At 43.1% G+C, this 24,227-nt stretch overlaps 1 protein-coding gene across 1 annotated transcript in view; it reads left to right on the top strand.

Annotated features, from left to right (window-relative positions):
- nphp4 (nephronophthisis 4) overlaps positions 1 to 24,227 on the top strand; it is an 804,312-nt gene that overhangs the window by 158,414 nt on the left and 621,671 nt on the right. The window contains exons 5-6 of the mRNA XM_034171910.1: positions 1,882 to 2,031; positions 9,843 to 9,979. Coding sequence (XP_034027801.1) covers positions 1,882 to 2,031; positions 9,843 to 9,979 — 287 coding nt within the window. The remainder of the gene's footprint in view (positions 1 to 1,881; positions 2,032 to 9,842; positions 9,980 to 24,227) is intronic.

The following is a 24,227-nucleotide window of genomic DNA, read 5'->3' as shown; positions in this document are numbered from 1 at the left end:
AATGCCTTAGGGCTCCTTCACACATAGTACGAATGTTGTTGAATTGCACATGAAGTGCGCATGAAGCACGAATTGTATGCAGTATGTGTAAAATCGTAGCTGACTCCAGTGCCTCGTACACATGTTGGTACAACTATTTGCGCACACCAGCGGCAGAAAGACAGAGTGTGTGCTGTGAAAGCCCATCAAACCCTCTTGCGGCAGGTGTCAGCCAAATTCTAGGTGACACGCATGCATATCTAACACCGCTCACTTTGCTCTTAGAAAATGTGTGGGCATTCGCACTATTAGCATGAAAACAGTCAGCAGACGATCACTTTCGAGCTGGATGTGAAATTTGTCTATGTGCCCCCATGAGTGTGGCTTTGCAAACAGACACAGAGTGACACATTGGTGTGTGCGCTGAACTGACAGGGGCTGTGGAGATCTCTGGTTCTGGACGTCCCAGCTGGAGAACACGTACCGTGTTTGGATGGAGATGAACTAACAACTACCCACTGTGACACGCGTGTGTCTGCTTGCTGTCCTCATGTGGACATACATAAAACCATATATCACTGTTGCAATGGGCTGCAGTGACTGTGCACATGACGCACACATTGACAGGCTACCCCACGTGAAATGGACCATCGGATTATAACACACAGCGGGCGATCTGAATGCCACGTCACCCACGTGAGCTCTGTTCTGCATGATTACACATTTGTTGTGCCGGACACGAGTGTGGGGCTGGCCCGACACGCCGCCAGCAGATGTGGACATGATAAAAGCGCACTGCTTCTCATTCATGTCATTTCATGACTGTATGTCTGTGACCATGGGTCATCTACAGAGGAACAGACGGATCATACTTGTATTGTCTGCTTGAAAAGAGGGATTCAATAAAATGCCGTGTTTTTATATATATATATATAAAAACATAAGAACATGATGGTTGCTGACCTCCAAGGAGTTCATCCACCCTTTGACAGGTCTTCTTTTTTGTCCCGGTGGCTGTCATGCCACCCTCCTTACCACTGCAAGCGCTAGTCAGGCAGCCAGTTTTGATGCTGCAGATTGGGTTGCGTTGTTACCAGTAGGAGGATCAATGCTGACTCTGACCTGACATGAATGCCCTAGCCACATGTTAAAGGAGAGACAGAGGTTACAAAATCATGCATTTTACTTAAATATATCACCTTTTTTCATATTTACTGTCATGTTTACATGATGTTGTAGCAGGATTATGTATTGCTATCATGTTATTTAAGACATAGGTTGTTTCACTGTTGCCATTCATGGTTACTAAATTAATTTAATTGACTTTGAATTTTCTGCAGTGACTTAACATCACTGTCGTCTTGTTGAAAATATCTTTGTGAATGTATGGAGCTTCCTGCGTTGTCCCTGATGTTGTTGAAGATGAGATCATTAACCCTGTCAGAATGAAAGATTGTGGCGTTCCTCTGCGTCGATGACAGGATACGCGGGGTCATCGCGTATTGTTCCATGGCCTACTTGAACAAAAACATGTCTTGTTTCACACACTTTTTCTTCTTCATCTCTGCCACAGAGCACTTCAGGCAGAGCCTCTTTTAAAGTTGATTGGGTGTCATTTCAGTTTAGACCTGGGATGTGCACATTGTGTGTAATGGAACATTGTACTGAGGTCACCAACAGCCAGATGAATTATTGAAAATTGGAAGTGTCTGTGTGTGTCATGTTATGCTATCAGCTGCTTCTGTGGAAATTTTACAAGACACCAAAATAGCTGGATCACTTTTCTTAGGGTGGCTTCTGTGCGCTGGTGGAATGGAATGTCATGTCTTGTTTATCTGCATAGTAGTTTACCATCTTTTTTATAAAATGCATATTTAACATTTGTTTTATGTGTTTTTCCAGACCATACTTTACTGAAGATAATCGATGGAACACATTTGGAGTGTTTGGTAAAAAAACACCCTGCTATGGTTTCCCTGATGCACCTCCTTCCAGAGAATGTCTTTGTGTCTGGAGATCAGAATATTCCTGGGCTCGCTGTTTGTCCATCAGGTAAAAAGACCTTGTTGGCAAGGCTACAAACAGACACTTTTCTTTACAGGCACAGGTGTTCTTTAGCTATAAATTCAGTTGAATAGGAAAGTGTGTCCAACCTTTTGACTCGGACTATATGTGTTACACTAAAATTGTCTTTCAATGGAACAGTGTATTCTGTGAATAAAAGACCAATGGATAGCAGCTACAGAAGACGTCATTTCAGTGGAAAAACTCACACAGACTGAGACTGCAGGAACCACAGATGGTTAAAAAACTGGAAAAATGGCACTCTTATAAGAAAAACAATTAGCAATGTGTTACCCAGACATTTTTACTTATTGTTTGTTCTGTACAAAATTTGTATAAAGCTTTAAAAAATATGACAAAAAAAAAAAAACTTAAAACATTACCACACTGATGGAACTATTGATGAAGCAACATGACATGAGTAACGTCTTAGGATCTCACTGCACTTCAATGAGTAGTTGCATTTTTATTCATAATTTCACATTTAATATATGGACAGAGATGCATTTTTTTGTTGTTGTTTTTTTTGCCTGGTTCATGGGACCAATATTGTCACATGTGAGGATGAGGATGCTTCCTTATAGCATGAAAACAATAGGCCATCATTGATTGTTTATTGACTGGCTGTAATGTTGTCATGTGTCTGAGTATAGAGACAATCCAGACACTGCACACTTCCCTAAGCTGCTGATGCATGCTTGGCTGATAAATGCTGTTGAACACAGACAGCATATACAGGCATTTGTGATAAACTCTCAGAGAAACAATTATTTAGATATACGCAGGTCAGGAATCGATTCGCATTGTGACTGTTTCAGAGAATTCATGGAGTCTGACATGACAGGGAAAGTTAGCGGGTCCTTAGCACCCAGTGACTTGAATATAGTGTACAAATAGGCCTCGTTGAATGGTATGTTCCAGCTTTCACCTCATGAAATATTTGTTCCATTGAAAGAACGTAAAAATATTCATTATTTGTTTAAAGGCTAAAATTGATCCTTGTCATTTGATATTTTATTAATTTATAAACAGCAGAAAAGGGACTTACATTTTGGTGTTCCACTGTAACGTGTAGTTCAGTGATGCTGTGCACTGACTTCGGACTTCCATAAAAAAAAAAGACTTTGTGTAGTTCCTCAGTCCAGCCAAAAATCACATCAGTGTTTCATGTGAACAGGTCCTCATGCATCCAGATGGCTTACAGCGTAGTGGAGTGTGTGTGTGTGTCTGTGTGTCAGTTAGCTCAATCAAATCATCGTGTCATTGTCCCTTTCTTTCTTCCTGCTAACAGCCTCCAAACAGCACAGTGGATTTGTTTTGTGTGTGTGTGTGTGTGTGCGTGTGTGTGTGTGCAGCGTCAGTTAGCTCAATCAAATCATTGTGTCGTTGTCCCTTTCTTTCTTCCTGTTAACAGCCTCCAGAAAGCACAGTGGATTTGTTTTGTGTGTGTGTGTGTGTGCGTGTGTGTGTGTGCGTATATACTTGTATATCTTACAAGAATTAGCAGCATCAGTTAGCTCAATCAAATTATGTCTCGGGAGAGTCGTTGTCCCCCGCGTGCGCGTGCACACACATGCAACCTGGTTGGCACTTGTGCGTGCATGTACGACCAAAAAAAAAGACTGTGTACAACCTCAGTGCAGCAAAAAAAAAAAAAAAAAATCACATCAGAAATGAGTCCAGCTTTTCTTTCTTTCTTCCTGCTGACAGCCTCCAGACAGCACAGTGGATTTGTTTTGTGTGTGCGTGCACGATCATGTGTGTGTGTGTGTGTGTGCAAGAGGACGTGTGCACGTGTGTGTGCGTGCAGAGTGCAATGGTACCAAACGTATGGAACCAAATTTGCACTCTAAATGGAACCAAGTGTTGTGAAAGTGTAGGTACACGGACCCACAACAGGGGGCGTAATGAACGGACAATGGAGAAAGGTGAATAACAAGTTTTACTGTTGTGAAACGAGCACAACGAATACAACAATTAACAATTAGGGGTCGAATCTGCTGGTGTCGTGTGGGCAGGCTCGAAGGTAGGAGACGTCCGTCTCAGTCGAACCGGAACCACCCAGATCTCCTCTGCCACCGAACCCTGGAAATACTGGAACCGCCAAGTCCCGAATTCCCAGGTGGCCACTGCCTCCGCTCGTCGGATCCGGTACTGCTGGCGGGAGAGAGCAACAACACACAGGTGTGGATGCGACAGCACCCAGTAACGGAGAGGGGAGAAGCCGCCTCCACCTCTCACTCAATATATAGCAGGAAGGTGAGTACTTATCCAAGCAATTTAGCTATCAGTAGTCAGCAGTCCTGAAAAGGTTTAACAAGTTTTAGCTGGTTATTCAGAATATGAATGCAGAGAACGTTACCTCAGTCTTAAGGCGATATCTCGGCACTGAGGTGGAGACGCCGTCCTGATGATATACCCCCGTCCTGAGTGGAGTCAGCTGTGTCCAGTAATGGGTGACAGCTGTCACCCTGTCTGCTCTCGTAAGGTGGCGGCGCCCTCTGGTGCCTGGAGCCCGCACTCCAGGCAGGGCGCCCTCTGGTGGTGGTGGGCCAGCAGTACCTCCTCTTCAGCGGCCCACACAACACCAAGCTGCACTCTAAATGCAATGCAACACAAATTGGATGAATTAATCCATGTCATGTGACATACAAAGCACCAATCTAATAACAAGGATCCACTCAGCTGTTATATAATACAAACTAGGGTGACAGACTAATTTAAATGCATTTAGAATTTTTCTTGAAAATCTCACCCTCAAATCGCAAAACACATACACAGGCTCTAAGCAATAATTTAACAATTAAGAAAAAAAATTCACTCTTAAAAATCAATACAGAAATATTTTTTAAAAATGTAGACACTGCTATTTTTTGAATAGCCTGTAAAGTAATAATAAATTTGATAATTTTTTCTTCATGATTTAATTTGGAATAGAATCTGCAGTGTTCCCAATCCATTTGAATGTATGAAAATGTGTGTGTGTGTGTGTGTGTGTGTGTGTGTGTGTGTGTGTGTGTGTGTGTGTGTGTGTGTGTGTGTGTGTGTGTGTGTGTGTGTGTGTGTGTGTGTGTGTGTGTGTGTGTGTAAAATAGTGTTGCACTGGGCAGGTCCAAATGTAATCTGGCCACTGTTATTCTGTCTTTCTTCTATAGTACATTAATGCATTTGCATGTATGCAAATGAAAGCTATTATACTGTATAACGGCTGAGTGGATCTTTGTCATTTGATTGGTGCTTTGTATGTCACATGACATGCATTAATTCATCCCATTTGTGTTACATTGCATTTAGAGTGCAGCTTGGTTCCATTTACAGTGCAAATTTGGTTCTATATGTTTGGTACAATTGCACTCTGCACGCACACATGCACCTGCGCAAGTCCTTGTTTATGCATGCACACGTGCTTGTGCATGCGCATGTGTGTGCGCCCACGCATGCTCACACAGACACATGCACGTGCGCCCACACATGTGCACATGCACACACACAAAACAAATCCACTGTGCTGTCTGGAGGCTGTTAACAGGAAGAAAGAAAGAAAAGCTGGACTCATTTCTGACGTGATTTTTTTTTTTTTTCGCTGCACTGAGGAGGTCTTTTTTTGGTAGCACACACATGCACAAGCGCCGACCAGGTTGCGCGTGTGCGCGCATGCGACTCTCCCGAGACATAATTTGATTGAGCTAACTGACGCTGCTAATTCACACACACACACACACACATACACACACAAAATCCATTCCGCTGTAAGCCGTCTGGATGCATGAAGACCTGTTCACATGAAACGCTGATGTGATTTTTTGGCTGGACTGAGGAACTACACAAAGTTTTTTTTTTTTTTTTAAGTCAGTGCACAGCATCACTGAATTACACGTTACAGTGGAACACCAAAATGTAAGTCCCTTTCTGTTGTTTATAAATTAATAAAATATCAAATGACAAGGATCAATTTTAGCCTTTATATGAAACAAATAATGAATGTTTTTACATTCTTTCAATAGAACAAATATTTAATTCGGTGAAAGCTGGAACATACTATTCAACGAGGCGAAGCCGAGTTGAATAGTATGTTCCAGCAGAACTATAAGAGTTGAATGGTTTGTCCAGCAGAACTATAAGAGGTGGACTCCCCAAACTAAGTGGAAATACTTGGTTAAAAGACAAACACGTTTGAAGTCCTTCATGCAGACTTTGTGTTGCGGTAAATGTAAATATCAATGAATCTAAACTGAGGTAGTGGTGTATTTCACTGTTTTTACATTGCAATTTTACAAACATAAAATTAATGTATTCAGACAGGAAGGCAAACTGGGTTGTATAGGACAGCCAGTTGCTTAACGGTTGAGAACGTAAACTATCTGAAGGAGGGGATTAAATAAACAGAGATGGCCAACACATATACAGGACTGGAAATTTGAATCTGCCTGGTCATACAGCCGGCTATTTTGGGGGTAATTTTTAGTTCAACTTTTTAAAAATGGTACCAGTTTGTTCCCCATGTCATGAGGATTCAGAATATATACGAGGTCTGTTAGAAATGTATCTGACCTTATTATTTTTTTAAAAAACCATATGGATTTGAATCACGTGTGATTGCGTCAGACAAGCTTGAACCCTCGTGCGCATGCGTGAGTTTTTTCATGCCTGTCGGTTGCGTCATTCGCCTGTGAGCAGGCTTTGAGTGAGGAGTGGTCCACCCCTCTCGTCTATTTTTCATTGCGAATAAATGTCTGAACGATTTGGAGCTTTGCTGCATCAAATTTTTCCAGAAACTGAGAGAGACCTCCAGGTGGACACTATTCGGAAAATTCAGATGGTTTTCAGGGACGATTTTATGGGGATTACACAGATTAAGGAGTGCTCCAGCCGGTTTAAAGACCGCCCACAGCGACTGAGAGCGCGGCGCACTCCGAGCGCCGATCGACAGGCTGACACCCCGCTGGAACAACCAGATCATTTCCAACGTGAAAGCTTTGTTGATCCGGGACGTCGTCTGACTTTCACAAAAAGGCAGAAGATGTGGACATCAGCACTTTTTCCGGCACATTCCACTGTTACAGGAGTTTTTTTCACGGAAAGAAAAGCGGAGGGACGCGCCACGGCTCCGTTCATTACGCGGGACAAAACCACCTCGATGTTGGTCTCACAGGACGGCTTTCAGGTGGATTTCAGACGGATTCCGGTTGCTTTCCAGTCGTGTGAATATCCGATTGTGATTGTGCATGAGCTGGACATGCCAGAACATGTCCCGTGAGGCTTCATCACGGCGTTGCTTTGCGCTGAGCGGCTGCACCGCGACGCGCAGAATTCCTCCGCACGTCTGTCTTAATGTGCCGGAAAAAGTGCTGATGTCCACGTCTTTTCACAATTCCTGTGCTAGTCAGATGACATACCGGATCAAGACAGCGTCCAGTTTAAAAATGACCGGCACATTTCACTGTTACAGGAGTTTTTGTCATGGAAAGAGAAGCTGCTCCACCAAAAATAATGTCGGATACTTTTCTAACAGACCTCGTATACTATATGGTTTTTGTTATTTATTTTTGTTGTAATATGTGATAAATATCTTCTTACATGTCTGTTTATGTATCACGCCCCATATCATGCCCCGATGTATCTGTATCAGCCTGAGTCTAAAACAGACATGTGATAAGGTATACATGTGTGTGTATAAAATAACACTGCACTGGGCAAATCCAAATGTAATCTGTATGCTGTTATTCTGTAGTTCTTCTACAGTACATTAATGCATTTGCATTACATTGATGTGGCTATGATACGGCAGTATTGCATCCTGTCATTGTGTAGTGTATGGCTGGCCTAACTCTTCTTCTTTGCCTAAGGTTTGAGCTCCATCTTCCTCCATGCTTGTTTTATTTCTGCATGTGAGGTGCCCACTTGTGGCACATATGTAAACATGTCATCAACTATGTTGTTCATATTGCTGGATGACAAATTGTTATTTCAGCTACCAGTATGTCTGTAACTATATGGTCTGGCACATCCTGAGTGTGGAGGTTGCGTCTCCTCTGCTCCCTCTTTTGGTTGACTGTGATAATACTGGAAAGCTAAAGCCCTCAAATGTGTTTGCACACATTAGGTGCAGTCTCACATAACTCAATAATAACTCACTTGATTTGTCCATCTGTCAAAATAACATTCAGGTCATTCATCATGGCACTTAAATGTATTTTTAGAACTTATTTCTTCCAGAAGTTGAAATGTCTGCAGTAGTTAGAAAGTGAGTTTCTGGGGGAGAATGTAATGAAGTCTGACAGTGCAAAGCTACAATCATTGGGAGTCAGTGGGAGGTTTGGTAGCAGGCTAATCCTCTTCATGTTCTGGGGCTGTGAGCAGCAGAGACCTAAGCTGCCTTTAAGACCACAGCCATCAGCTTGATATTCACACAGCATTCAAGGCATTCCAACTCTGTGCTCTGAACACAAGTGCTGCAATGAAACGCTTGATGGCTGCATTACTCTTGAAGTGATTACGATCACATTGGCCATTTTCTCTTTGTGTCCGAAAAGGCTGATTGTTGAAATCAAATGTGTTCTTACTGCATCTATTGCTTGTGGTGCATTCTTGAAGCAGTTTGAATCCAGTTAATTCTGTTGTAATTATATTTTTCTGATTGATATTAGGATGCTTTATGCAAATAAAAATAATCTTTCAATGGAAGTGGATATTTCTTATTAAAATTCAAATCACAAATTCAAAGCTTAATCAAATAAACATTTGCCACAGAAGAGAGTATAAGTTTCTTCACCTCGCTCTTGCATATTTCCATGAGACTCCAATGAGAAATATTTATTTATTCTTGTAAGTAACTCAGGGAAGAGTTGATGAAGCTAATTTGAGTTTGTACACAAGTTGGTACACAAGTACTGTTCCTTTCTTGTTTTAAAAAGGATTAAAGAAGTACTTGAGTAGGGGTTGACTGATTATTGGCCTGGCTGATTATCACAGGAGATAGTCAATATTTTTAGGGTTATCTGTATTGTTCATTTCTGAAGCTCATTTGCTGATAAAACATAGTTTTAAAATACAGTACTTTGAGTTTTTTTTTAAAGAAAAAAATCGCTGTGATAACTGACCAAACGGCGTTTGCTACACTGTATTTTGGCTAATACGTGACTGAAAGTGGCGTATTTGTCACACTGTTGGCTTATCCCGCGGCGCACTGCTCACAGCCCTCACGGCCCGACACGCATGTCCTGTCAGACAGACGTGATATTCAGATCACCTGCTGCGTGTCCACATGAACTGACGGTCCGTTTCTCCAGCCTGTTGCAAAAATGATATATGTTTTTATGTATTTCCATGTGATGACAGCAAGCACACACACGCACGTGTCTGTCAAAACATGGGACATGTTCTGCAGCTGTGATGTCCAGGACCAGAGATGTCTCAACAGCTGTTGGCAGTCAGCCACGCCCCCTGTCCTGACAGTGCACAGACCAAGATGAGAGATGCCTCATCAAATGGCCACACATTTTCTAAGTGCCAAGCGAGCAGTGTTAGATGCGTGTCGTGTGTGTCACTTGGAATTAGGCCGACACCTGCCGCGAGAGGGTTCGATGGGCTTTCACAGTGCAGTCTTTCAGCCGCTGGTGTGTGCAAATAGTTGTAGCAACAGGTGTACGAGGCGTTGGAAGCAACTACAATTTTTCACGTATTGCATACGATTCCTGCTTCATGCGCAGTTCGACCACATTCGTACTATGTGTGAGTGAAGACCATCATCCATACATCAGCATGTATAAACTTTGGCTGTGCGTTTATATTGTCCAAAGGAGATTCTCTGCTGAGGCCTCGGCTGCTTCAGATGCTGCCCCTCACCCTGAACAGACTGACCGTGTGGCTCCAGCCGTCCCTCGACAGCTTTGAGCGCCAGTTGCTGCAACTGATCAACGCTGACTGTCTGAACACGGTAAGGCCATGTTTCCAGTTTCCTTATCATACACCACCTCAGCAGTCAATGTACATTAAACCCCACTACCTTGAATAAGTCAGCGTGAGCAATGTGGCAGCATCGTTTATTTGTTACGCTTATTTAGTCGTCTTCTGTGTGCATTTTAATTTGGCATCAAACTAAAAATATTGCAGACATGCTCATAGGAAACATCTCCTGCAGACAGTAAGTAGTGGAAAATATTGAAGGCCATAAACACATTCTAACTGCTGAAAGTACACAGTATGGTGTATTTACAAAGAAACACAAATCAAGTTTTAAATGAGTCACATAAAACACTTTCATCCTACAGTTCAGTTCACTCCCCAGATTAAAGATAGTCATGATGACCTTGATCCACCTCCACCAAGATTATTTTCTTCAACCTGATACTTTACTTTATCTCACTTTATATTTCTATAGTCTGCAAGCACGATCACGTTTTACTGCTACCACTGGAATGTAAAGCACCTCCCAAACTCAATGAGGCTTATCTATTCTATACCCTTTAATGCTCGATGGTTAGCCGTATTTGACAGGTGCAGTGATGGACTCGGAATTATTTGTACTTTGGCTTGATTTGTTCACTTCTGCCTAAGTGAGATGTGTCTTTTGGAATGGATGAAAACTGATATGAAAGTTGCTGTCATTCCTCATCTCTCAAACGCTGCTCTTTGTTACAGCTTTCATCCAGCACAGAGAAAGGAATGCTAGAGTTCATTATAAAGTGTGTGTGTGTGTGTGTGTGTGTGTGTGTGTGTGTGTGTGTGTGTGTGTGTGTGTGTGTGTGTGTGTGTGTGTGTGTGTGTGTGTGTGTGTGTGTGTGTGTGTCTGTCTGTCTGTCTGTCTGTTATTACTTAGCTGACTTGGAATCAAACCACATATTAAATGTATTTTTCTTCTAAATAGTCAAATTGATACGGTAGCGGTAGATACATGTAGGTTGGTCGTGATGACTGTGAGTTTATAATCGTCAACTGATTTATGCTGTCTTTCGTTATCTGATAATGGCAGCATCTTGTGAATGGTTGCAAAATAACCTAGTAACAGATAATAGATCTAGTGAAAGAAAAATGTAGAAAGCTCAAAAAACTTTTTGCAGCTTCTTTGGTGAGTAGCCACTCTCTTCACAAACACCCTGGATCAGCAGATAAGCGGGCTTGGTATCTCTGAAACATTGGTGTTCTGGTTCCAAATATATGGAAGTGCTGTTTCATCTGTGGACTCCTGAGAAATATATGAAAATGAGATTTCAGTGGTTGTTATCTAACCTCAAGCATGTGTGTCAAAGGTATTGGAATATGAATGTTGTTCTTGTTTATATGCATAGTATGTTTGCTCCATGCCCTCATTATGAAGAAACAATGTGACATGTCCAGTTTCTGCTAGGGATGGGTATCGAGAACCGGTTCCTTTCGGGTATCGTTAAGAAATGATTCAATCCACCGACATCAATAAGCTTTGTGCTTAACGATTCTGTTATCGGTCCTTCAGAGTGGCCGTTGTTTTGGCGGGTGTTTGTCAGGAAAATAATCATTTCTCAACATTGATTACAGACCCTGCAGCGGGTCCTTAATCAACTTTTCTGCAGCGCGGCTTTGCTTTTGAACCTTGAACCAATCGAAGCGTGGTTCGCAGATTGAAGCAATGCTTCGGTCGATTGCTTCGTTTATTTCTTTCTTTCACTTAATTTTCCCCTGCTAAAACCCTAAAGAGCATATGTCTGTGAGTATTATTTACCTTTTCTATGTTAAACCGACCTGTTATGGTCTTCTGAAACAGTTGATAGATGTATTTTATAACTTAAAAACGGGAGCGCATGTCTATGGCCAAACTAGAAAACTGCTGCATCCTAGTAAGAGCAGAATACTGCTGGAATGAATTTGAATAAGGAAAGTTGTATTTTTTTTTTCTCACCTAAATGGATTCAGCACTCACTCCAGTTTATTGTCTGGAATAGTCCCAAATTGCATTTCAGAGCTTCTAGAATTGAAACATTTTCGTGCAGGTGGTGTTGGGGGGTAATTTTGGGTTTCAACTTTTTTTGTTTTTCACCACTTTCATCCCTGAATATGAATTGTGATTCACTTTTGTGCTGATTAAAGTTACTAACTGGGACTCCTGTCTTGTTGCAAGAAAGAAACGAGAATCATCCTCCGTTCTGTTCACACAACTCCAGTCGTTGCGCAGCTCTCTGACAAGTCAAGATAGAACGATAGAATTCAGTCTGAATTAATAACTTCAAAGCGAAACACAGTTTTGTTTATTTTTATTTATGTCCAGAGATCAAGGATACAGTGACTAATTTCATATTTATTTACTTTAAGACTCAAGGAAATACATAGAAAACCTGTAAAGCCTACTTTTAGTACAAAATTCACGAGGTATCGATAAGGAATCGGATCGATAAGCAGAATCGATAATGGTATCGATATCGATAAAACCTTATCAATACCCATCCCTAGTTTCTGCTGTAGCGGATACAAGTTAAAACACTCTCATCTCTCACTCATCTTCAACTGCATGTCCGGGATCGGGTCATGGGGGCAGCAGCTCCAGCAGGGGACCCCAAACTTCCCTTTCCCTGGCCACATTAACCACCTCTGACTGGGGGATACTGAAGTGTTCGCAGGCCAGTGTGAAGTTAAAACAATATTTAATTAAATATGAAATTTAAATAAATACCTTGAAAAGGGTACCACCTACAATAAGCAGGGAAAAAAAATGTTCCCATTGATATTAATCCGTCTTTGATCAGAAAGTCGTAAGTTCTGGATACGATTGATTAAACATCTGTCTTCAACTGGACACAAGTCAAGCAGCTGGCACAATATTTACAAATTTTATTTACATATGCACAGGTGACAGACACTGGTGACTGGGAATTTGAGAATACGGATAATGATTCACAGTTTGTTCCTGAGATGACATGTTAATGATGAGACGATGATGAGTACTAAATATAGAAATCGATAAGAACTAGCATGTTGCCTGTGGGGATCCATGGGCTCTAGATTGGGTAGTGTTGATAAAATAGGTAACTGACACTTTAACATGGTAATAAAGTGTGCAAAGTTTCTATAATGAGTTGGAATGGTGTGTGTGATTTCAGAGTGTTTTTAGAACCTTAGACCTAAACAGTTTTTAGAAGGAAAAACTCAACCCTTTTATTCCCTGTTAATTATATAATTTTTTCATATTAATTTACTGTCTTAATGTATTTATAAATTGGTTAGGTTCTTGTTGTCATATACACACTATTATTGTTATTATTATTATTTTCATTATTATTATTTATTATTTTATTTTTACTTCTATTTTGTCATTACAATACATTAACACACCAAATGGTAAATGTCAGCTCTCCCCAATTTATGTGTGATCAAAATTGCATACCAGCATGCACAGCTTTTGTCTATTCTGCATTCTGCTGTAAGCAGGTGCTTTTAATTTGACAAACGGAGACTGTGGCAGGACACATTAAAAGTGCTACACTTTTCACTTATGGTACAGGGAGCATGACACTTAAGTCACTAATGGTAACAGCAACATAACACTTCGCTAAACTGACTTGACCAATGGAACTACAAAAGCACAATAAAACAGTAACATTAGAACACTGTTAAACTAACATGAACCACAATAACAACATTTAAAACCCCAAACTCTCATGATGCATTACAGCACAATGTCCATTGTTTACTGGTTAGCTAAAATCACTAATTTCTTAAAAACATTTTGTCCTATCAAATTTCCATTTTTGCAGCATTCATCCTTGACCCAAAATACATAAGCATACTAAACAGCAAATGTCAGCTTTCCCCCCGGTATTGCAGTGATCAAAGCCATACACACGCACTCGCGCATGCGCGCACACACACAAACATACAGAGGTCATTTGGCTATTATAATGTATAGAAACCTGGTTGGAAATTAGCAGTGAATTTTGGATTCACAAATTAATATGTATATGTTGCGGACATGAATGAGCAAAGCTCTTCAGCATCTGACCATGTCATTTAGGTCCTTCAGACTTTTTTTGAGTAAATGCTTCAGCGGAGCATTGGCATGACTAAAACCTTTCAGCAAAAAATATAAAGAAATTGGCAAATTGTAGCTGAACTATCAGGTCTTCTTTTTAAGAAAATCCTCCTCTACACCACTTTCGTCAGAAAGCTGGATTTTATATTTGTAATTAATTTATATCAAGTTGGAGAGATTTGCTTTTCAATTTGAGTTTAAGGAAAATAACTTTAGATTTATTTATCTACATTTGTGTCACTGGTGTGTCACTCAGACAACAAAATTAAGAGGTTATTTAAAAATAAATACTTCAGAGAGCAAAATTAGGAGGTTACACAGGTTTTTTACAGTACAGAGGAGTAAATTACCTGTATTTCTCATCCTGGGTGTCTTCACGTTATATCTCATAAATCAACAGCTGCATGCTCGTTTAAAAAATCACTGGAAAAACACGTGTGTGTGTATATATATATATATATATATATATATATATATATATATATATATATATATATATATATATATATATTAGGCAACTTGAATTAAATGAGAATTGCCACTTTTAACAACCTGGACCTCATTTCTGCCATAAAATACAGTCGCTTACTAGTGATATAACTTTGGTGTCATTTGGAGTCCGTGAGTCAAACATTTTTTCTTTTTCTACGGATTAGAATTTTTTTGTGGTACACAGCACCACCTACTGTAAAAGGAGGAACCTAGTTGTCGATATGTATCACTGATTTCAAAATGCAGCTCTTTTCAACCAGACGTGTGGTGCCGTGACATGTCAGTCATCTGTGTCCAATCAAATTTCAGAGGAGTCCAGTGCAACCTTGGCCTCCACTGTAGCTCCACCCATGCCAGGAAGTGTTCAACATTTGACATTTCCTGTTTCACTGTGGACTCAAAATTTGATACTTCCTGTTTCCGTGTGAACTTGCCATTGTATTTGTCATGTACTGTGTGTCATCCAGTGTGTGGTCATGCCTTGTTTGGGGTTCTGTTTCTTTTTCTGTGTAGTTCCTGCATTGTTTTTATTGTCTGATTGGGGAAGATGTTGGTTTGTGCTGTAGGTGTGACTTCTCTTGCTGGGTGTTTCCTGCTTGGGCTTCTCTGTCCCTATTTCTCTTGTCTGTCTCGCTTGGTGCTTGGTGGTGGTGGTGGTGGTTGGGGGTGGGGGGGGTGTCACACTCTGTCTAGGCCACACCCTGTTCCGGTTCTTTCCACAGGTGTTCCTAATCTGTAGCTCACTACTTGGTGTATTTAAGCTTCACTGGTTGCACTGATAATTTGCCTGATCGTTGCGCCTTGTGCCCTCACTTCTAGCTCCGTTCTTTGTATTGTTCAAGTCCTGCTGCCACGTGTGTTTTTGACCCTCTGCCTGTGTTTCTCGACCACGCTACTTGCCTGATGATTTTGATCTGTTTGCTATTCTTGGACTGCCTCTTTGTGTACCGGACCCCACTGATTACTTCAGTAAACATCTTATTGAACCAGAACTTCTGTGTCCAGTCTCGCATTTGTCTCCAGCCATCCCAGCTAAAGTATCTTGATAGAACGATCAGGCCAACGATGGAGACAGCAGACTCGGACCCATTCCAGTTGGCGGTCCACCACCATAGCCGTCAGCTGGCAGAACAGGAGGCTCGCCTCACAGCTATAAGTGCCGGTTTATCAGATCTCGCCAAGAGGCAGGACCTTTTATGACTTCTCTGAGTGCTCAGATCGATCAACTAGTTGCCACCTTGACTCATCAGGCCTCGTCCACCCCAGCCACCACCAATCCACCACCTCCAGGACCGAGTGCTGCCCCGCCTACGCTTACAGCACCCCCTGTGGTTTGCAACCAGCTTTCACGACCAGAACGGTTCTCTGGAGACGCTAAACCCTTCCTCACTCAGTGTGACCTCCATTTTGAATTAGCGTCAGCAATGTTTCCATCCGATAGGACAAAGATCGCATTCATTATTACTCACCTGACCGGCCGGGCAGCAGCGTTGGCTTCAGCAGAGTGGAGCAGGCAGTCTCCAGCTTGTGACTCCCTCCAGGCGTTCAAGACAGCATTCCTCCAGGTGTTCCAACACACATCACCGGGCCGAGAAGCGGGCCATTCCCTGATGTGGCTTTGTCAAGGAAACGGACGCGTTGCAGATTATGCCATCGACTTCTGTACCTTGGCGGCTAAGAGCGAGTGGAACCCTGCAGCTCTCCACGATATGTTTTTCCAAGGCCTGTCTGCGCAAATCCAGGATCAATTAACTGCTGTCGACCTCCCGGAAGAGCTGGACCAGCTGATGGCACTGGCAATCCGCACCGACTGCCGGTTGGGGACCGGCCTTGACGTGACGTAGGCCCCCCTGCCCAGCGCTCGGAGGCATCCCCTGCTCATCGCGCCAGGACCTCCTCCTCCAGCTCTGGCTCCAGTTCGTCTCACTCTCCCTCAGAGGAACCCATGCAGTTGGGACGCACCCGGCTGTCCACAGAGGAGTGGCAGCGCCGAAGAGACCAGGGCCTGTGTTTCTACTGTGGTCAAGCAGGTCATGTGGTCACAGAATGCCAAGCCAGGGGTGCCCCCGTGCGGTCGCAGTCGGTACTACGGGTGAGTCAGAATTCCATAACTTCAATTTCTCCCCAAAATGTTATCATGGCGAGCTTTGTTTCCGATCATTCGTCATGTTCTGTACCGGTATTTATTGATTCTGGTTCTGATTCTAATTTACTGCAGTCCTGTCTTGCCAGGTCTCTACACCTTAAGCTGTATCGTCTCTCACGTCTACTGGGCACAAGTACCGTTTTTAGTATGGACCGATCATAAGAACCTTGAATACCTGCACTCTGCTAAAAGACTTAATTCCAGACAAGCTTGGTGGTCAATTTTTTTCTGTCGATTCAATTTAGTGCTGTCATTCCGGCCTGGGTCTAAGAACGGCAAGCCAGACGCTCTCTCCCAATGGGAGGACCCATCGGAAGAGATGTCAGACCCTGACACTATCCTCCCCACATCCTGTTTCCTCTCTGCACTCACTTGGGACATTGAGACCAAGATCTGGGCCGCAGTACGAGACCTTCCCATCCCTCAGGGTTGTCTTCCGGGTAGGCTGTTCGTTCTGGATACATTTCGAGGGGAGGTCAGATTGTTTGTTGCTGTGACGCCACTCTGAACTTCACACGGTTGTATACGCTTCTTTTATTCCTGTTTAGCACTCTTCTGGTTATTAATTGTATCGACTCTGAACATTATTTAACAACAGTCTTGTTGTGAATTGCTAGCAGTTAGCATTCGCTAGCGGTTAGCTTTCGCTAGCTAGGTCGACACCTCCCCTCTCCGTTATTACTTTTTATAGCTATTTCTTTTCTACCCGTTTAATTCTTCTGTTCGTTTTTCAGTTGAACTGCTGTGAATTTTAAGTAATTTTTACTCCTGTGTAAAATCTTAGGAGCGGCTAGCGTTTTCGCTAGCAGTTAGCTTGCGTTTGCTATTTCTGACCCTTGTCATTTTTTCATTTCATTTTTTTACACTCCTGTTAGTTAATTAACTGTTTAGTGTATTTTATAGCTGCTGCTTTTTTTTACCTGTTTCATACTTCTGTTAGTTTTTCAGTGTAACTGCTGTGAATTTTAATTCATATATCTGCGTCTGTGTGAGCCTTAGGAGTGGTTAGCTTATCCATTATTGGTTAGCTTGTGTTTGCTTGGCTACATTTTTGAATCTCTTAGTGCACAAAGTACACTACTAATTCTACTTTACACCCTCCATAAATCCTGCGTGATGTTGGAAGATAGGGTGGCTCTCTTAGAGAGCCGTGTCCGTAAGTTAGAGCAGCTTCTTAGCGCAGTGGAGTTAGATGTTATGGGCACTCCAGATAAGATTAGTGTTGGGCCGGCTAGTGAGCCCATTAGCATCAGCTTAGAAATGCCGGCTGTGGAGGACGGCTTTCGGACTGTGGCTAGACGGAGGAAGCCCTGTAGGGCTTGGTTCCCGGTTGTGGCACCCCGATCACACTCACCAGCGCAAACTGTTAATCGGTTCTCCCCCTTGGATTTGCCAGATGTGAATTCTCTGAGTCCACGCGTGACTTCCACTCCTGTCTCCAGGCCGAAACACCGGACTTTAGTGATAGGGGATTCTATCAACCGCACAGTCAGGTTACAGACGCCGGCTGATGTTAAATGTATTCCTGGGGCCAGAGCTCCCGACATTGCATCTCATCTTAGGGTGCTGATGCTGCAGAAGGGAAGACAAACGAAGGAACATGACATGAGATATAGTCACATAGTTATTCACGTTGGCACCAATGATATCAGGATGAAGCACTCAGAGGTCACAAAAATGGACATAGAGAGGACTTGTGACCTTGCCAGAAAGATGTGTCGGCATCGATTAATAGTCTCTGGTCCCCTCCCACTTATTAAGTTTACAGTTTCACTGCTGTGTTTAGTGGAACAACAACCTTATTTAACATTACGGATATGCATCAACTCCTCAACTAAGACTGAACTAGAACCTAGATTGCCTGATGTCTTAGCCTCACTTTTGACAAATACCCAGTCAGTAGACAGACTTGTGGATAGTTTAAACTCAGTGCTCAAAACTACATTTGACATGATTGCACCACCTGTGTTTAAAACTGCGCTCCCCCAAATCACAGTCACCTTGGTTCAGTGATTACCTGCGTGACCTCAGGCATAAAGCAAGAGGTCTAGAATGGAAATGGCGTCGTTCAAAATTAGAAGTATTCCACCTTGCATGGCGTGATGCTATCTTAGACTATAAGCATGCATTATTGGCTTCAAAGCGGACCTATTACTTTGATTTGATCAACAAAAACAAGCATAACTCAAAGTTCTTGTTCAAAACGGTGGCAACACTTATTCATGGACAACCACCTGTAGTTCGCTGTCCTTTTACAGCACAAGATTTCCTGGATTACTTTGAGAAAAAAATAGATGACATTAGGTTGAACATATCCCAGTATGCCTTAACCCAGCCACTACACCCTGCTATTGAGGTGGGCGCCACTACTGAGGTATTACCTAGATTTACAGAATTTGATGGTATCTCTCTAGACATGCTGACGAAACACGTAATGTCAACAAAAAGCACAACTATTTTATTTGATCCTATACCAACAAAACTGTTTAAGGACCTGTGGCCCACTCTTGGGCCGATTGTGCTGGAAATTATTAATCTTTCTTTAACTTCTGGATCTGTTCCTAAACGTTTCAAATATGCAGTGATTAAACCATTACTTAAGAAACCTAATCTTGACCCTAGTGTATTGAAAAACTATCGTCCAATATCAAATCTATCATTTTGCTCTAAAATTCTGGAAAAAGTGATGTCACGGCAGCTCATAGACTATCTTACTGAGAATAATCTCTTTGAGCCGCTGCAGTCTGCTTTTCCACAGAAACGGCTCTCACTAAAGTAGTGAATGATCTTCTGCTTACAATGAATTCAGACACCACTACGGTTCTGTTGCTGTTAGATCTCAGTGCTGCATTTGATACAGTGGATCATCATATTCTACTTGATAGGCTGGAAAATCATTTTGGGATTACTGGGAGTGCCCTTGCATGGCTGACGTCATACTTGACCAGTCGTTCTCACTGTGTTTTGCACAGTAACACTACCTCTAACCTTAGTGACATGAAATTTGGGGTTCCTCAGGGGTCTGTCTTAGGCCCCCTGCTTTTCTCCCTTTTATAGCACCCCTTGGGCACATAATGCGGCATTTTGGGATTACCTTTCACTACTATGCAGATGATACTCAGTTATATATGCCGATAACTGCTGGTAATCTCGCTGACATAAAATCCTTAGAAGATTGCCTTGCATCAGTGAGAAGTTGGATGTCTAGAAACTTCCTACTTTTAAACTCTGAAAAGACTGAAATGATGGTTCTTGGTCCAGTGAGACATCGGCATCAATTTGACCAGTTAATACTCAGCCTAGGCTCTTGTGTCATACATCACACTGACAAAGTGAGGAACCTTGGGGTAATTTTTGATCCTTCATTGTCCTTTGGTCTCCATATTAGAAATATTACTAGGACTGCATTCTTCCACCTGCGAAATATAGCGAAGATTTGTCCCATCCTGTCTATGGCTGATCCTGAGACCCTGATCCATGCGTTCATCTCTTCTAGATTGGACTACTGCAATGTTCTATTTTCTGGTTTACCGCAGTCTAGCATTAGGGGTCTCCAATTGGTTCAGAATACTGCAGCCAGACTTTTGACACGAAGCAGAAAGTTTGACCACATTACACCCATTTTGGCTTCTCTTCACTGGCTTCCTGTCCCAGTGAGATCAGATTTTAAGGTTCTGCTACTAACCTATAAAATTATTCATGGACTGGCACCTCCCTACCTAGCTGACTTAATTAAACCTTACGTACCGGCCCAGGGTTTATGTTCTCAGGGTGCAGGACTACTTTGTGTCCCTACGGTGAATAAGAAGTCTGCGGGTCACAGAGCTTTCTCTTATCGTGCCCCTGTTCTGTGGAATGATCTCCCTGCGTCAATAAAACAATCAGATTCTGTGGAGACTTTCAAGTCCAGACTTAAGACGCACATCTTTTCCCTTTCATATGGCTAGCATATTGGTACATTTTTGTTTTACGCTTTTTACTCTTTTAATTAAAGTTATTAGTAATTGGAGCGGGCCGCGGCCTCAACTTTACCTAAGTTCTGGGTCTTTTAGTGAAGCTTAGGGCTAGTGGCCGGCGATCACCTTAGTATTTCTTGTGTTTTTCTTGTTGATTAATGCTGGAAAATTATACAATATTTTTTTGTCTTTCTGATGCCTGATTCTGTTATTTCTCTGTTTAAGGTGCAGCTCCATCCAGAGATGAGAGTTGTGTTTGTTTTGGCTACCCTCCTGTCCTGTGCACCAACTGCAATTCTTGTATATTCGTCTGTGAATTCTACTGTGAATTATTTCTGTAATTTATGTTTGTAGCATGGCCCAAGCAGAGGGTCACCCCTTTGAGTCTGGTCTGCTTGAGGTTTCTTCCTCAGAGGGAGTTTTTCCTTACCACTGTTGCTCTGGGGGTTGGTAAGGTTAGACCTTACCTGTGTGAAGCTGTTGTGATTTGGCGCTATATAAAGGAAATAAATTAATTTGAAATTAGGTCATATGTTGGGCACACACCAGTCGTTTTGCCTGTCATCTGGGTATCAATAACCCGGCAACTCTCATCTGAGAAAGGTTCTGGTGGCCACGATTACTTTCTGACGTCACTGAATACATTGGGGCTTGTCCTACCTGCGCAATGTGCAAATCCTCTACCCGATCACCTACTGGCAAGCTCCACCCACTACCCATTCCTACACGACCGTGGTCGCACATCTCAGTGGACTTCGTAACAGGCCTGCCGCCATCCAAGGGTAATACTGTGATACTGACAGTTGTGGACCGCCTATCTAAGATGGCGTACTTTATACCTCTACCAAAATTACCTACCACTAAAAAGACACTGAAACACTGTTGAACCACATCTTTAGGCTACATGGTTTTCCCCAGGACATTGTTTCGGATCGGGGTCCGCAATTCGTCTCTCGGGTTTGAGGCGAATTCTGCCGACTGCTGGGAGTTTCTTCTAGTCTCACCTCCGGGTACCACCCGCAGGCTAATGGACAGTCAGAGAGGATCAATCAGGAAATGGAAAAAGGTCTTCGCATTCTCGCATCACAGCACCCTTCATCCTGGTCTACACAATTAGTATGGGTAGAACTTTCCCACAACTGTCTGCCGTCTGCATCCACTGGCTACTCCCCATTTCATGTGTCGCATGGATTTCAGCCTACTCTGTTCTCCTCCACAGACCTGACTTCTCGTGTACCCTCAGCTCTATCACTCATCATCTGCTGCCGATGGACCTGGGAGCGGGCCCGTCGGGCCTTACTACATTCATCAGCGCCCTACAAGGCCACCGCGGACAAGAAGAGGCCACAGGAGCCTGCCTACTCATCTGGACAACGTGTGTGGCTCTCCACCCACCATCTGGCCCTCCGGGGTCTACCACGGAGGCTTGCCCATTGCAAAAGTTATTAACCCGGTTTCTGTTCGCTTTCGGCTTCCCAGGTCCATGAGGATACACCCCACCTTTCACGTCAGCCAAGTGAAGCCTGCCTGTGGCAGTCCTTTGTGCCTCCTGGCCGGCCGCCCGGTTCGTGGATGGTGGGCCTGTCTTTTTGGTGCGGCGCCTCTTGGGGTCTCAGCGGCGTGGGAGGGGGGTGCAGTATCTGGTGGACTGGGAGGGGTACAAGCCGGAGGAGCATTCCTGGGACCCTGCCCGCTTCATCCTGGACCCGGACCTGATTTCAGACTTTCACACTCGGCATCCTGTCTCCCCTGGGCTGTCGGGTGCCGGCCGTTAGGTGGGGGTACTGTCATGTACTGTATGTCATCCAGTGTGTGGTCATGCCTTGGTTGGGGTTCTGTTTCTTTTTTCTCTGTAGTTCCGGCATTGTTTTTATGGTCTGATTGGGGGAGATGTTGGTTTGTGCTGTAGGTGTGACTTCTCTTGCTGGGTGTTTCCTGCTTGGGCTTCTCTGTCCCTATTTCTCTTGTCTGTCTCGCTTGGTGCTTGGTGGGGGGGTGTCACACTCTGTCTAGGCTACACCCTGTTCTGGTTCTTTCCACAGGTGTTCCTAATCTGTAGCTCACTACTTGGTGTATTTAAGCTTCACTGGTTGCACTGATAATTTGCCTAATCATTGCGCCTTGTGACTCAGTTCTAGCTCCGTTCTTTGTATTGTTCAAGTCCTGCTGCCACGTGTGTTTTTGACCCTCTGCCTGTTTTTCTCGGCCACACTACTCGCCTGATGATTTTGATCTGTTTGCTGTTCTTGGACTGCCTCTTTATGTACCGGAACCCACTGATTACTTCAGTAAACGTCTTATTGAAGCAAAACTTCTGTGTCCAGTCTCGCATTTGTCTCTAGCCATCCCAGCTAAAGTATCTTGACAGTATTTCCACGAGATTCCATGCGATCTTGTCTGTCAATGCAGGAAGTGTCGATCCAGGAAGTGTTTGACATTTTACATTTCCTCTTTCACTGTGGACTCGATATTTGGCACTTCCTGTTTCAGTGTGAACTTGCCACTGTATTCCTACGAGATTCCATGAGATCTTTTCTGTCAATCCAGCAAGTGTTTGACATTTGACATTTCCTGTTTCACTGTGGACTCAAAATTCCTGTACCATGAGCACTGTGGGTTGCTTTGCTCATATTATTATTTTCAAGAAAATTAAACAAAGAAAGCCACTGACGACAAAGACCAGCTGAACACGTGAAGGTTCACTTATCTGGGTCCTTTGGATTGGGTGGAGTGAAGAGGTTCCATCCGGTCCGTTTCTTGGTCAGCCTTTTTCTCGTCTCCTTTAAACGGCCTGCATTGAGGTAACCCATCGGGTATCCCAGATGACCACATGCATTGGGACTGCTTCCAAAACTTGTGGATGATCAGTTTAAAGTCTTTGTAAAATTTTACAAAAAAACATTCCACGCTTCGCAACAAAAAGTTGTGGAGAAAAATTAAAGTTAACAGAAAAACCATTGGCACCAAGCGGAATAGGAAGAATTTTTGAGATTTGCAAATTCACTCTTAATTTGAAAAACTCAGCTAGGAAGTTGCCTTCAAAATGCAGGGGACTTGACTCATGCCTTAAAGTTACTGGCAATGTAAGTGACGTTCCAGGCTATAGCTAACATAAAAACGCGGGATTAAATCAAAGAAACAATGAAACAAAAGCCATGAGCTAAGACTAAAGCTGCGTTCACACTGGGCGCGACATGAGCGACTGCAGCCACAGGTTGCCATGTAATCCCTATGTAAGAACGTGTTTTGGCGCCAAACCGCGCAGCGCGACGCGATGGACGCGAGTGAAGCGACGCGAGTGAAGCGACACAAGTGAAGCGATTTTGAGCGTTTTGCACGTTTGTGGCGCGATATTGCGTCACGTCACATCGCGTTGCCCTCCTATGCAAGTTGAAAAATCTGAACTTTTTCGTCTCTTCACGCCGCGATGACCAATCAGGGACTGAATATGTAGTGACGTGGAGATCTCTGGAGTTTGACTGAAGATGTGAACATGTCCTGTATCTGGTAGCAGCCTGTGAGCAGGACTTATGTCTCTTTTGTCCTTTATTTCACAATTATGAGAGAGTTTTTGGAGCGAGCAGCAGCACCA

This window comes from Thalassophryne amazonica, chromosome 6 (genome assembly GCF_902500255.1).
Source record: "Thalassophryne amazonica chromosome 6, fThaAma1.1, whole genome shotgun sequence".
In the NCBI taxonomy this organism is placed as follows: Eukaryota; Metazoa; Chordata; class Actinopteri; order Batrachoidiformes; family Batrachoididae; genus Thalassophryne; species Thalassophryne amazonica.
Note: the sequence above shows the minus strand (reverse complement) of the source record. Positions and strands in the feature narration are given on the sequence as shown.